Genomic DNA, 15,654 nt, shown 5'->3' with positions numbered 1-15,654 from the left:
AGAAGATGTATACCTCAGTGTAATAGCATAGTAAAGTAGGCAACTCGTACAAAATCCTGGAGGAACTCAGCAGGTCAGGCAGCTTCTATGAAGATGAATAAAAAGTCGATGTTTTGGGCCAGGACCTATAATCCGGAATGGAAAAGAAGTGAGAAGAAACCAGAATGAACAGATGCTGGGAGGGGAAGGAGGGCAAGCTAGAAGGCGATGGGTGAAGCCAAGTGGATGGGAAAGGTAAAGGGCTGGAAAAGAAGGAATCTGATAGGAGAGGAGAATGGACCTTGGGAGAAAGGGAAGAAGGAGAGGCACGGGGGGCGGTGATAGACAGGTTAGCAGAAGTGGTAAGAGGCCAGGCTGGGGGATAGAAGAAGATGGAAGGGTAGGGAAACAAAAATACTGGAAGGAGAAATCAATATTTATGCCATCAACTTGGAGGCTGCCTCAGTGTAGCTTTATTGCGGCAGAAGAGGAAGCCAGGGACCAACATGTCAAAACAGGAATGGGATAGGAATTAAAATGATTGGCTACTGGGAAATTCCACTTTTGGCGGATGGAGCAGAGGCGCTCAACAAAGTGGTTCCCCATTTATATTGGCTTTTGCCATTGTAGCGGAGGCCACAATGGAAGTACCAGATGCAATAGATGACCCCAACATTTTCGTCTTGAAGGACTGTTTAGGGCCCTGAATGAAGGTGAAGCAAGAGGTGAAAGGGCAGGTGTAACATTTCTTTCAATAGCAGGGATATGTACCAGGAGGGAGATCGGGGGTGGGAGTGCGAGGGGAGTAAAGATGTGTTTGGTGGTAGGTGACCCTCCTTTTTCCCTTTCTCCCAAGATCCATTCTCCTCTCCTATCAGATTCCTTTTTGTCAAACCCTTTACCTTTCCCACCCAGCTGGTGTTACCTATTGCCTTCTAGCTTGTCCTCCTTTCCCTCCCTCCCTCTTATTATACTGGAGTCTTCCCCCTTCCTTTCCAGTCCTAGCAAAGGGTCTTGGCCCAAAGTGTCGACTGTTTATTCATTTTCATAGATGCTGTCTGACTTGCTGAGTTCCTGCAGCACTTTGTGCGTGTTTCTCTAGATCTTCAGCATCTGCAGAATCTCTGGTGTCAGTAAAGTAGGCTGTGTGTTTTCTAGTCATTGGTGAGGGGTATACATGGTTGCCAGATATTCAGTTCAATGTCCATAAATTCAATGCACACAAGTTTAAACCATGTTTCTCATTTTCACCTCTGTCATTATTCCAGACCCTGCCTCCACTGGACCAAAACCTCAAGCATCCTTCATCCTGTTATGGTTTTTGCATATCATCTAGAGTTAATGAGCATCAGTGACTACTGATGAGGAATGCATGTGTTCTAGAAAGAGAGGCAGACAAATAAATAGAGCAAAATTTATCTTTGATTCACCAGTGAGTTATTGAAGAAATTATGCACTTTCTGGGCCTAGACTCCCCCACTATAGAAAACATCCTCTCCGCATCTACTCTATCTAGGCCTTTGAATATTTGATAGGTTTTAATGAAAGTCCCCTTATTTTTTTATACTCCAGTGAGTACAGGCCCAGAGCCACCAAACGCTCCTCGTATAAGACCATAAGACATAGGAGCAGAATTAGGCTATTTGGCCGATTAAGTCTGCTCCACTTTTCCTGTCCCATTTTTTTTTCTCTCAGCCCCAATTGACTCCAACATCTTTCCAACCACTGAGGTCAGACTAACTGGCCTGCAATTTTCTTTCTTCTGCCTCTCTCCATTCCTGAAGAGTGGTATGACATTTGCAATTTTCCATTCCTCCAGAACCATGCCAGAATCAACTTTGTGAAAGATCATTACTAATGCCTCTACATTCTCTTCAGCCACCTTTTCAGAACCCTGGTGTGTATACCATCTGGTCCAGGCAACTGGCTTTCCTTCAAACCTTTCAGTTTCCCAAGAACCTCTCCTTAGTAATAATTTCACACACTTCTGCCCCCTGATGCTCTCAAACCTCCAGCATACTGCTAGTGTCGTCCACAGTGAAGAATGATGCAAAATACTGATACGATTTGACCACCATTTCCTTCTTCCCTATTACTACCTTTCCAGCATCATTTTCCAGTGGTTTGATATTTACTCTTACCTCTCTTTTACACTGTATGTATCTGAAGAAACTTTTGGTATCTTCTTTAATGTTATTGGCGAGCTTACTTTAGTAATCCATCTTTACCTTCTTAATGACTTTTTTAGTTGCTTTCTGGTAGTATTTGAAAACTTCCCAATCCTCTAACTTCCCAGTATTTTGTTTTTATTATATGCCCTCTCTTTGGCTTTTATGTTGGTTTTGACTTCTCTTGTTATTTACAGTTCTGTCATCTTGCCTTTACAATAATTTTTTCTCTTTGGGGTGTACTGTATCTATGTTGGCATTCATTTCAGGAGGAATAGTGTATAAGAGTAAGGAGGTGTTTATGAGGCTCTATGGGGCATTAGTGAGCCTCATTTGGAATACCGTGTGCAGTTTTGAGCCCCTTATCTTAGAAAGGATGCACTGATGTTGGGGAGAGTTCAGGGAAGATTTACGAGGATGATTTCTGGAATGCAGGGGCTAACATATGAGGAGCGTTTGTTGGCTCTTGGACTGTATTCATTAGAGTATAGAAGAATGAGAGGGGATCTCATAGAAACATTTCGAATGTTGAAAGGGTTGGACAGAGTAGATGTGGAAAGGTTGTTTCCCTTGGTGGGCGAGTCCAGGACAAGAGGCCATAGTCTTAGAATTAGAGGGTACCCAGTTAAAACAGAGACGAGGAGAAATTTTTTTAGCCAGGGGATCGTGGATTTGTGGAATTCGTTGCTACATACAGCTGTGGAGGCCCGATCATTGAGGGTGTTTAAGGAGGAGATTGACAGGTATCTAATTAGTCAGGGTTTCAAGGGATATGGGAAAAGAGCCATAAATTGGAACTAGATGGGTGAATAGTTTAGCTCATGGGGGAGCTGCGGAGCAGACTCAATGGGCCGAGTGGCCTACTCCTGCTCCTTTGTCTTGTGATCTTGTGATCATGTGCCTTCCAAATTGCTTCCAGAAATTCCAGCCATTGCTGCTCAGCCATCATCCCTGCCAGTATTCCTTTCTAATCAATTCTGGCCAACTCCTCTCTCGTGTCTCTGTAATTCCCTTTACTCCTCTGTAATACTGATACGTCTGACTTTTATCTTCTCTTTCCCAAAAATCAGGGTGAATTCATTCATATTATGTTCACTTGCCCCTAAGGTTCTTTTACCTTAAGCTCTCTGATCAATTCCAGTTCTTTGCACAACACCCAATCCAGGATCGTTGATCCTTAGTAGGCTCAACCATAGGCTGCTCTAAAAAGCTATCTCGTAGGCATTCTAGACATTCTCCTTCTTGGAATCCCACACCAACCTGATTTTTCCAATCTGTCTGTGTTTTGAAATCCCCCATGACTATTGTAACATTGCCCTTCTGGCATGCGTTTTCCACCTCCCATTGTAATTTGTAGATCACATCCTTACTACTGTTTGGGGGTCTGTATACTACTCCCAACAGGGTCTTTTTACCCTTGCAGTTCCTTAACTCTACCCACAATGATTCACCAGCTTTCACTATGTCGCTTCTTTCTGATGATTCGATTTCATTTTTTACCAGCAGAGCAACTCCACCCCTCTGCCTTCCTAACTGTCCTTTTGATACAATGTGTATCCTTGGACATTCAGCTCCCAGCTATAATCTTCTTTCAGCCATGATTCCGTGATGCCCACAACATCATGCATGCCAATCTGTAACTGTGCTACTAGTTCACCTACCTTATTACATATATTGCACACATTCAAGTATTTACCCTTTTCGAATTTGTCCACCTTTTACATTGCAACTCATCCTGTTGAATGCAATTTTGCCCTATCATCAGCCTCTCCTTGCTTGGAGTATTACTACACATTGCCACTGTGGGTAAACCAACTATCTCACCTTCAGCACTATCACTCCAGTTCCCATTCCCTTGCCAAATAAGTCCACCCAAACAACTCTAAAGATATTGAGTAAGGATATTGAACCCCCTTGGGTTCAGGTGTGACCTGTCCCTTTTGTACAGGTCATACCGGAAGAGATCCCAATGATCCATAAACCTGAACCCCTGCCCCCTGCACTAGTTCCTCAGCCGCACATTCACCTGCCAAATCATTCTTTTTTTACCCTCACTAGCATGTGGCACAGGCGGCAATCGAAAGATTACTACCCTACAGGTCCTGTTTCTCAGCTTTCCACATGGCTCCTCAAAATATTTCTTCAGGACCTCCTCACCTTGGTGTCAAAATATACCAAGACTTCTGGCTGCTCACCCTCGCCCTTGAGAATACCATGGGCCCGATCTGAGACATTCCTGATCCTGGCACCAGGGAGGCAACATACCATCTGGATGTCTCTATCGCATGAACAGAACTTCGTCTCTGTTCCTCTGACTAAGGAATCACCTATCAACACTGCAATCCTCTTCACCCCTTTGCTGTTCTGAGCCACAGCAGCACACTCAGTGTGGTTCCCCCTGGAGGGTTGTCCCCCTCAATAGTATCTAAAGTTGTGGGGAACGGCCACAGGTGTACTCTGCACTGGGTGTGCATTACCCTCCTCCTCCTGATGGTCACCCGGTTTCCTGTCTCCTGTAACCTAGTGGTTAACGCTTTGATTCCTGGGATCATTCTTGTGAATCTCCTCTGGACCTTCTCCAATGCCAGTCAACATTTTGGGCCAAGGCCCTCCATCAGCACTCGGAGAGACCTGATGAAGTGCCTCAGCCCGCAGCATTGACTCCATTGACTCGTCTCCATAGGTGCTGCCTGACCTGCTGAGTTCCTCCAGCATCTTGTGTGTTGCACTGGTGTAATAAGATTTCACTCAACTGCTTTGATGCATGTACTTCCTCACATAAGGAGCTAAGTGCTAGACACACTACTTCATTCATAGTCCCACCAGTATTCCATCTAACTAAAGCAGAACCGCACTACTTTTGTATGAAAGCCCCTGGCAATAAAGAAATAACAATCTGTCAACTTCCTTACTTATTGGCTCTTCCTGCATTTCTGAATCCTGGTCTAGAACACCCAGATCTCTCTGCATATTGGAGCTGCTGTTTTATTCTAATTTTGGGACTAATTAAAGCCTAGTTGCGGAGGAAAGTTTAGGGGAGATGTCAGAGGTAGGTTGTCCACACAGCGATGGGTGTCTGGAATACAGTACTGAGGGTGGTGATAGAGGATGATACAATAAGGACATTTAAAAGTCTCTCAGCTAAGTACAAGGATGGGAGGAAAATGGTGACTATGGGCTGTGTAGGAGGGAAGGATTAGGTTGATTGTGGAGTAGGTTTATATAAGTCATCACAACATTGTGGGCCGGAGGACCCATACTGTGCTGTGCTATTATGTTCTAATCTATATTCATAATGTAAGTGATTCTCTATTCAAAACCTTACGGTATGTTCCCTCTCACCAGGAAGCCATCTTATTTGTAATTGAGAAGGTGTTGATTTCAGTCTATGGGCAACTTCCTCAACCTGATAAACCAGCCCCTGAATGTTTACCAGAAACTGGACTTAGTGGAAGTGGCGAAGTAAATGACACTGGCACCTCAACAACAAGAGAAGCTTCCCTGGTTGCTGACACTGTGAAAGCTGGCGCTGAAAACGTCACTTTTCCTAACAATACCTTTGAGGTAGTGGTTGATGAAAAGGAGGGTTCTGACAGAAATATGCTTGAGACCAAGTCCAAAGAGCCACCTCCTGCTGAGATTGTGCAATCAACTTTTGTGCCAGAATTTGATGTGGCATTGGCATTAGACGATGACTGCATTCTTTCCAAAAGTCAACCTGATATTAACAATGAAAATGCTGGTCATTCGTCCTTGGTACCTTTGACATTAAGTGAAGAGATCACCACTGCAAAGGATTCCGGTGAACTAACTGCTGATGATTGGAGTAAGGGTGTGATGAAAGATTCCATGGAGCAGGCATTTTCACCTGTAAAGCTTTTGGTACCTAACAATGCATCTAGTCAAGATCAATTAGCCTGTGATGAAACAAAGCCACGCAGCCCAAGCAATCTCAATTCAAACAACAACCCAACTACAAATTCTTCTAATGTGGTGCAGGATAAAATTGGGCAGATCACATTATACGACTTGATCAGCAATCGCACTGTCAAAAAGTCTCTGCCAGCCCCTGCCCTTTTCATGCAAGAAATTCGACCCAAACTGTTAGCGGAGAACCCAAAAGCTAATCTGCAAGATGTTAGCATGAAACTTGAAGAGATGTGGAAAAATCTGAATGAGGATGAGAAAAAGAAGTAAGTTTCCGCATTAAACCTTTTGACCTCATAACCCAATAGTTTCCATTCTCTGTGACTCATTGGACGCAGAGAGTAAATCCCATTACTATTTAAAATATAAAGCGGAAAATTCTTTTGGCATGTTTGAGATGCCATGCAGGAGGTATTGTTAAAATATATTCTGTGCATCTTCTCCAGATCTCTGCAGTTAATTGTTTTAGTATATGTCTTACATTTTCCATTCACTTTTTTTTCTTCAAGCATATTTCTTTATAATGAAGTGATTATAGATTTTCCAGTATTTTTGAATGAATTTTTATTATAAATTAATGACCTGTTGTCCTTTTGCGAGACGGAGATGTTTTTCATTATGATTTTCATATAAACAGATTATATTGTGTGGTAATTTATGATGTAAAGTAATTAATTTTAAAGCTTTTTTTATTTGTTCATCTATGGGATATGGATGTCTCTATCAAGGGTCTCATTTACTGTGCATTCCTAATTGTACATTAGTATGTGGTGGTGAGACTGTTGCTTTGCTATTTTTTTTTACTGGGCTAAAACAATTTTCATATCAAGTACATTTTTGCTATTTCAGAAATCTGTTTAGGGACGTGAAGAGAAGTAAGTTATTTTTTCTACCCATGATCTGGTGGGGGACTGGAACTCGGTGTCTGAAAGGGTGGTAAAGTCCCTGCATTAAAATAGTTGAACGTGCAGTTGGATTACAGTAACCCTACAAGGCTGTGGACTGAGAACTGGAAACTGGGATTAGGGTGGATAGCTGTGATTTCATGTAAAAATAAGTTGAACAAAGAAATGCTGAAAATTATATAAAATGCTAAGATGCTGCAGTTTATGCCCCCAGAGAGTTACATGGAATATAGTACAGGAACAGGTCCTTCAGCCCATTTTGTTGTTACGAATTCATTAGTAATCGGATGCCCAACTAAATTAATTCCTTCTGCCGACTCGTGTCCCTTTCCTTCCATTTCCTCTGCATTCATGGAGGCTAACTCAATAGAAATATTTAAAGTGGAACTAGATAAATTTTTGAAAGGTTTAGGGGAAATGGGAGCTATGGAGGTCTCTGGTGACTTCGTTCACAGTCAAACTGGTGGATATATAAGTCTTTATTCAGCCAAACTAGCAGGAACCATACAGGGGACACTCTTGGAAGAAGAGGCCTCCCTGATCCAATATTACTTGACATTTTTATATGCTAAATAAAGATCAATGGTAACTGCAGGACAATTCTATATTTACAATGTATCTACAATGCTTCCTTTGAATTACAACCATTGTATAGAGCTGCATTTTAGATTCAGTCTGCAATCCACATTCTGGTCTGAAGACAGACTGTTGCTGAAATTAATATTTGCTATATACCCCAACTCCAGAATACGCCCTGCAGGGATCTAGCACAGAGGAGGGTGGGTAGATCAGCCATAATCGTATTAAATGACAAGACAGGCTTGAGAAGATAGGTGGAATACTCCTGTTTCATTTTCTTGAGCTCCAAAATCAAGTCACTCTTATGCCCCAGTGTAGTATCATATCGCAAAGACGAAGCTTGCCCCAGATTTAATCCCAGTCCTTTCAGAATATACCAGTCTGCACTGAGACCAATACGATTCAGAGGGAACAATCAAACGCTTTTGGTTATTGAGCAATAGACATTTGAATATTAGTGGAATATTGGGAAGTTGCGATTAGTATAAGAAAGTATAATCATCTTATTAATGATTAATCAAGATGGTGCCAATGACCAAGGGTGACGGTTTATGAAACTACTTCTTTCAAATACGATTCTACTACTAAGCTGTGTGCAGTTGGAACCTGTGATTTATATTTTTGTTGGTGTGATTTTGGGCAATCTGGGGTCTTTTTTTGTCTCCGAGTGAGTTCAGTGAGGCTGGGAGCTGAGTGTGCGGCTTGGATGGCTAAAAGCCTGGAGATGGGGCGCGAGCCCATGATCGACTCCACTGCTTCTCTCCGATTGAGGCATCGATCAAGGTTGAAGTTGATGAGAGTAGAGGATGGGCAGACATTGGGCGCCAACTGCCTGCGTTTGGCTGGTCTTTCTCTCCCTCTCGCTAGCTGATATCGGAGGAAGTGCAGGAGTCTTGGGATGCACTCTGCAAGGATTGATTGGTGAGGCTACGGACTCGTTTTGGGGGACTTTGAGGTTCATGTTGCACTTGTTACTAGATTCCGGTTATTCTTCTTTTGCTGTATCTGAGCGGTTTGATCGAAACAATCAATGCGTAATGGGGTACGGGCCTGCCGTGGGCTAGCGGGGCTGAACTAAACTAAGCTGAATATCACCGGACTCCTGGTCTGATCTTTGATATTCCACGTGTTGTTCACTTGCTTTTTGCTGGTTGTGCAATTTTTTCCTTTTTTTGTGCATTGGGTCTTGAAAGAGTTCTGTGGTGTTTTTGTTTTGTGGCTGCCTGCTGGAGGATGACTATCAGAATTATGTTCTGTGTACGTACTTTGATAATAAATGTACTTTGAACTTTGAGTAGTGAAGTGGGCGTGAAAGCCAAATGGTCTACGCCTTCTATTTGTTATGTTCTCGTAACTATACTGTTGCATTGTGTGCATTTGTCCAATATGAACAGGATTGGGTATTGATGCCATGAGAGCTGATAAGTGTTAGAACACCGGTTAGTTGGAGCAGTTTCCTGCAACCCCTACCACTGTAAAATAGAACAAATAGCATCTGCACATTAAAATTAAAAGGCTTAGTCTTTTAAAAAAGATTATTAATTGCACTTTCTTTGATACCACCTTTCTCTCACTGTCATCAATTCACCCCTTTTCTACACCTCTAAGTCTGTGGTGTAAGTCATGCATCAAATTGGTGTGCAATGTTGGATATCCTTGACAGGGCAGAGGTGTAGCCAGAAGGTTAAATTCCAGAGCTGGGCAACTTGGCAAAACATCCCCCCAATGAATTTCTTTAATGACTTTCTGCCCATGGTTGTAGATTCAAAACCACAACATGGATTGTGCACAGGAATGCAGGATCTAAGTGAGTAAATCATTTGCAGTTAGTTAGGGCACTGACATGCACAAATTAAAATAACTAGTCTTGGCCCCCTTGCTGATACCACCCCTCAGCTTTGACATTTACTTGTTGCCACCTGTAAATTAAAGCCCTGACACTTCATTTAAAATTTAGGTATGTGATCAATTATTGTTGGATGCCATAATCAATATATTATTGAGTGTCTAAGATAGGAGAACCTATAATTTTCTTCACTTCTCCCTTAAAGGCAGTATCTTGTGTTTGATTGCGTGTACATACACACACACATACACACCTGTTGTCTCCTGTATCTTTGCGCAAATTACTTTATCATTTATGAGCCTTGCACGGTGACTGTCAGACAGTCAACAATATACTTGGAGACTGACACAGGTTATCAGTGTGAGTTTGCATGTTTTCGTTGTTACTGTCAGCTCCTCTTGCATCCCAAAAAGCACCTGCTTAATTAACTGCTGTAAATCATCACTGGAGTAGCTAAGTGACAAAAAATCAAAGGGGAGTTGATGCGGATGGTGAACAAATAAGTTGCAGAGTTAAGCCTAAAGGACAACTATAGTTGTTCCACTGGACTTGATGGGCTGATCAGCTTATTTTCATGCTGTAATAAGTATTGCAGTGCTTTGCAGTCAACCATTACCTGATATCCACAATATACCTTCTGGCAGGAATCTCCAGTGTTCCCCTCCCCCTATCCCCCCCCCCACCCACCCCTGCCATCTGCCTGCCTGGACCCTGTGGCTACTTGCGATGTCTTGAACAATCAAGCTGGTTGAAATCTGTAAGTTACCTCAGATTCCATCAAATCTGTTTGGCTCTGTTCCACACCGGTTGATGTATTATCAGCATTTTCAGGGAGAAATGATGTTCTTCGCAATGGAGCTGTTGCTTTTTACCCTGAAGCTTGGAAACATCACAAGCAAAAACATGTAGCACTCCTATAGCAGAAACATATAAATATCTTCAACTACTCATAATTATAACTGTCTCCCCATTTTACCCTTTTTTTTTCATTCCTACCATGCTTCAGCCTGTCACTTCCTACTGTTGATTTTTTTTGAAGCTGTCTCAGATCCAGCTCATTGCTGGTACTGAAAGTCCTGGTTTCTGGGTTGATTACTGCTATGCTGTCTGCATGCCTTTCAGATTCCACCCTTCAAAAATTGCAGATTGTCCTGTTTTCCACTGCCTCCATTTACTACTCCTTTTCACTCCTATGTTCTGAATAAGAACTTTAACAAACATTCTGTCCTTTACAAGACATTTGTTCCTTCCTTATAATATAAACTACCATCCTTATCAATCTAACTCCCACTGCTATATGGTAAATGAGATGTTTAATTACGTTGAAGATACCATTAGCTGTCAAATTGAGGAGCATTCACTCGCAGTGGAAACGAGGAGACCCTGTCAGTGTAGATAAGGGAGAAGCTTCTTCTGGCTGAAGTTGTAACTCACAGAGGAAGATGGCTGTCCTTTGTGGAGGCCCCATATGTACGCGAGATGGAGAGACCAGAGTTCAAGGCCTAGTGTTCAGGGTTCCATCATCAGTGAATCAGGAGTTCGAGACCCTAGAGTTCGGGGTCCTCATCCAAGGTCTCGTTCGTCGTCATTAATGAGTCCTGGGTTCAATACTGAAGATCAAAGCCTGAAACTCAAAGGTCAATCCAGAAGTCGAAGACAGATGGCTGAAGCCCCTGGGTCTGTGAGTCTGCAAGTCCACTGAGGAGGCCTGGATAATGTCTGTGAGTGTACAGAGGCTAGACACCCAGAGAAGGCCTGTGCTGGAGTATTGTCTGTGTGGGTGGGAGGAAGGTAAGGAGCTTGTTTTCCTGTTGTCGTTTTGTTGCTGGTGTTCTGTTATTTCTTCTGTTGATCTGTGAACATGCTGGGCGTGTAATGTTGGTGTTGTAATGTGTGCCCACACTTATGGGCTGCCCCCAACATATCCTTAGGTTATGTTGGTTATTAACACATATGACACTGTATGTTTCAATGTACATGTGATAAGTAATTGAATCTGATCTCCTATGGCAACCTGCAATTGTCGTAAAGCATTCTGGAGCCAATATGACATAACTACAATATATTAAATTGGTATATTAGCTTGCCTCGGTACAGTGAAAAACTTGCCTTGCAACTGTCTGTACAGATCAATTAATTATAACAGGTAGTACAAAGTAAAACAGCAGAATGCAGAGCAAGGAAAATACGGTGTAGATAGACAGTAAGGTACAAGGCCACAACAAGGGAGACCGGGAGGATCAGAGTCCATCTTATCACAGGAACCATTCCGTTGTCCTATAACAGTGGGACATAAGCCGAAGAGGGAAAGAGTAGAGACCATTAAGGATCAAGTAAGCGATCTGCGTGTGGAACCAAAGGATGTAGCAATTTCTTCAGTGAATACTTCTCATCTGCATTCACTAAGGAGAGGTACATTGTAGTTTGAAAATTCACCTTCGGGGTGGAGGGAATGGTCAATGAAACTGTAGGACAGGTTATTTTAAAAAAGGGGGTAGTATTGACAAGTTTAAAATGTTTTTTGTCTAGTGAAGTAGCCACAAAAATCTCATACTGTGCTCAGCTACTTTGCCGTGCATCCAGGTTTTTGGCAAAGTGGCGTGAGATTTGCTGGCATTTACAATAAATTGTATTTTTAGTTCCATTAAGAATAGTCTGGATCAGTGAGCATAATTTAAGTTTAAGACTTCTTGCAATTGTAATGAGGCTGTAAGAACATTGTAGTTCATATTTTCTATTTATTGCTTTCCAGTAAGATATACAACTGCATCATACCTGTGTCAACAGCAATTACAAATGCTCAAAAATATATCCATATTAAACAATAGCAACACTTCATTTTTCACACAAATTCAAAGTTTAGTAAAATAGTGAGGATGGAGTGAACTAAGAAAATGCCAGCAAGATGGTAAAGCAAGCCCAAGGCTTCCAATAGACCTTCTTCAGTAGATTTCCTTGTGTCACAAGATTTTCATACAGAAGGAGGCAATGTGCCCTGTTGAGTCTACTGGCTCAATATAAGATCAATCCAGCTAGTCACGTTGACCTTTGCACTCTGGCCTGACTGCTAATTCCCTCCACATCCCTGTCGCTGAACCCTAACCTGATCTCTAATTCCTCCCTGCCCCCAAAATCATCCCTACAGACCTAAAAAAAAAAATTAAGTCTGAGGCATGGCCTCGACAGAGATCGCAGCTCAGCACCATCTTGACCCGTAGTTAAATAAATGAATCTGAATCTGTACTCATAAAATACTTCGGGATTATCCTTAATCATATACTGTACTGCAGTGATATCCTGTGATTCCCCTTTGCCCTCCTAAATTTAAAATACTCCCCAACTTTAAAAACTTTAAGTACTCCCTACAATTTATATACTCCTGCAAGGTCTCGCTGTTTCAAGTTCTCCACGCCAGCTGTATGCTTACATTGATTTCTTTGTCCAACCCATGCTATTCAACTTGCTGTCCTTGCCTTTCACCCTTATGGGAGCACTTTGACCATGAACTATCACTTCTGAATGACTCCGGTAAGATGTATGGAGACAATGCTAAAGTAGTTATCTGAGTCTACTTCTGCCAGGTCAAATGTGATATTGAAGTCTGCCTTCCTCCCTATTCGGGGTATTATTCTCATCTCTCTGAAATTTACGAAGTTATGGTTACTATCTGTGAAATTCTCTCCCATTGACACTTCAGCCTAGCTACATTCCCTAACATCAGGTCCAGCACTGCTTCTTCTCTATATCCACGTACTGTCTCAAAAGGCTATCCTGAACAAACTTTAAAAAGTTCACCCTCTCTACTCTTCCTGCACTAAGGTGATCATTGGCAATACTGGGAAAATTACTATCTGCTATAACTCTATTACTCTTGCATCTCTCTGTGATTTCTCTACATAGCTGACACCTTTAGGGAGCAGTGTCTCAGAAAGGCAGCATCCATTATTAAGGACGTCCAGCACCCAGGACATGCCCTTTTCTCACTGTTACCATCAGGTAGGAGATACAGAAGCCTGAAGGCACACACTCAGTGACTCAGGAACAGCTTCTTCCCCTCTGCCATCCGATTCCTAAATGGACATTGAATCTTTGGACACTACCTCACTTTATTTTTTAATATACGGTATTTCTGTTTTTGCACGGTTCTTCAAACCTATTCAATATACATAATTGATTTACTTGTTTATTATTACTATTATTATTATTATTAGTTCCCTCTGCTAGATTATGTATTGCATTGAACTGCTGCAGCTAAGTTAACAAATGTCACGTCACATGCCGGTGATAATAAACCTGATTCTGATTCTGAACTGTTAGGTGAGCCCATGGCCTATCCCTTTTTTGTTCCTAAGCTCAACCCATATGGATTTCTTTGAAATGCCTTCTTGTATATTCTCCTCATTACAGCAGTAATTGGTTCCTTAATCACCTCCTCTTCTAGATCTCTACCTGCCCCTACTTCACCCCCCCCCCACCTAAATCATGCCTTAAGATTCTATGCCCCAGGATGTTCGGTTTCTTGTCTTGCCCCTCTCTCAACTTTATCTCTGTGATGCCATCAATGTCATATTCCTAACATTTTGTTATTGTATTTCTGACATGTCCTTGGTGGGGACATAAGAAGTAGGGACAGGTGTAGGCCATCTGGCTCATTTAGCATGCTCCACCATTCAATAAGATCACGGCTGATCTAGCCACGGACTCATTTCCACCTACCTGCCTTTTCCCTAAAACCCTTAATTTCCCTACAATCTATCCAACCTTGCCTTAAATATATTTACTGAGGTAGCCTTTGTTGCTTCATTGGGTAGAGAATTCCACAGATCCACCACACTCTGGGAAAAGCAGTTCCTCCTCATCTCCATCCTAAGTCTACTCCCCGAATCTTGAGGCTATGCCCCCTAGTTCTATTCTCACCTACCAGTGGAAACAACTTTCCTGCCTCTATCTTATCTATCTCTTCCATAATTTTGTATGTTTCTCTAAGATCTCTCATTCTTCTGAATGAATTCCAGCGATTAAAGATCATTTCTGGGCAAATGTAGTTTCACATCAACGGAGGACACGGCTAGTGGAAAAGATGATGTGGTCACCTCGTCATAGATTGCAGATGAGTCAAGAACAGTGTGAGATATAGTACCTTTGTCCCAGTCACAAAGCTGTCATTCATGGCAATGCTGAAAGTGGAACAGAGAGAAACTGGGTGTCCAGAGTAAGTGGGCAGAAGACTTTGCCCCATAGCCTGTACTAAAAAGAAACCTTTTCATGACAAACAACTCTGCCACCAGTGTTTCCACAGAAGAGCATGATCAGTTAAAGCCTTAAGGCAATGTGTGTGTGATCTCACCCACCTCCCAAAAGCCATGGATCTGCCTCAGTAATTACTCTGAAGGGTGAAGAGATAGGCATCTAAATCCATAAATATTACCAGTCAAAAGATTTGTATACTGGAAAAGGAGGGGATATATTTCTCACCTTAATTCCAATTATCCTGACAGACCACATCAGGAGTATCGTGAGTAGTTTTGGGCCCCTTATCAAAGAAAGGATGTGTTGGCATTAGTGAAGGTCCAGAGGAGGTTTACAAGAATGATCCTGGGAATGAAAGAGTTAATGTATGAGGAGCATTTGATGGCCCTGAGCCTGTGCTCACTGGAGTTCAGAAGAATGAGGGAGGATTTTGTTGAAACCTACCAAATATAGTGTGTACTTGGAAAGAATGTTTTCAATAGTGAGGAGAGTCTAGGACCAGAGGGCACAGCTTCAGAATAGAAATACATTCCTTTAAAACAGATGAGAAGGAATTTCATTTGTTAGAGGATGGTGAATCTGTGCAGGCCAAATTAGGTATTTAAAACAGAGATTGATAGGTTCTTGATTAGTAAGGACATGAAGGGTTATGGGAGGGAAGGCAGGAAAGTGGGGTTGAGAGGGAAAATAAATCAGCCATGATAGAATGATGAAACGGACTCAATGGGCCGAATGGTCTAATTCTGCTTCTGTGTCTTATGGTTTTACTTCTCATCCTTGCATCCCAAAAGTACACCTTGTTCTGAGATACAGTATGGATCTGGCCATTTTTATAATGAATTGGGATAGGTTGCTGCACTGCTGGGTACTAAATACTTCTCAATGTTTCGGGTGATTTATAATGTTCGCAAGACACCATAGAGAATTCCTGTGGAAGGAAGATTCATCCACGCACAGGAAAGTATTGTTAGCTCTTCATGCTCTCTGTGGCGAATTTGGA

General features: G+C 42.1%; 1 protein-coding gene across 6 annotated transcripts in view; it reads left to right on the top strand.

Annotated features, from left to right (window-relative positions):
* pms1 (PMS1 homolog 1, mismatch repair system component) overlaps positions 1–15,654 on the top strand; it is a 107,769-nt gene that overhangs the window by 65,822 nt on the left and 26,293 nt on the right. For 5 of the 6 annotated variants that reach the window (XM_072261688.1, XM_072261687.1, XM_072261689.1 and 2 more), the window contains one exon: positions 5,493–6,340. In XM_072261688.1, coding sequence (XP_072117789.1) covers positions 5,493–6,340 — 848 coding nt within the window. Of the gene's footprint in view, positions 1–5,492; positions 6,341–6,923; positions 6,950–8,226; positions 8,480–15,654 lie in introns of all 6 variants that reach the window. The other variant, XR_011886430.1, reaches the window with a different exon arrangement.

The sequence above is a fragment of the Mobula birostris genome, chromosome 6 (genome assembly GCF_030028105.1).
Source record: "Mobula birostris isolate sMobBir1 chromosome 6, sMobBir1.hap1, whole genome shotgun sequence".
Classification (NCBI taxonomy): domain Eukaryota; kingdom Metazoa; phylum Chordata; class Chondrichthyes; order Myliobatiformes; family Myliobatidae; genus Mobula; species Mobula birostris.
Note: the sequence above shows the minus strand (reverse complement) of the source record. Positions and strands in the feature narration are given on the sequence as shown.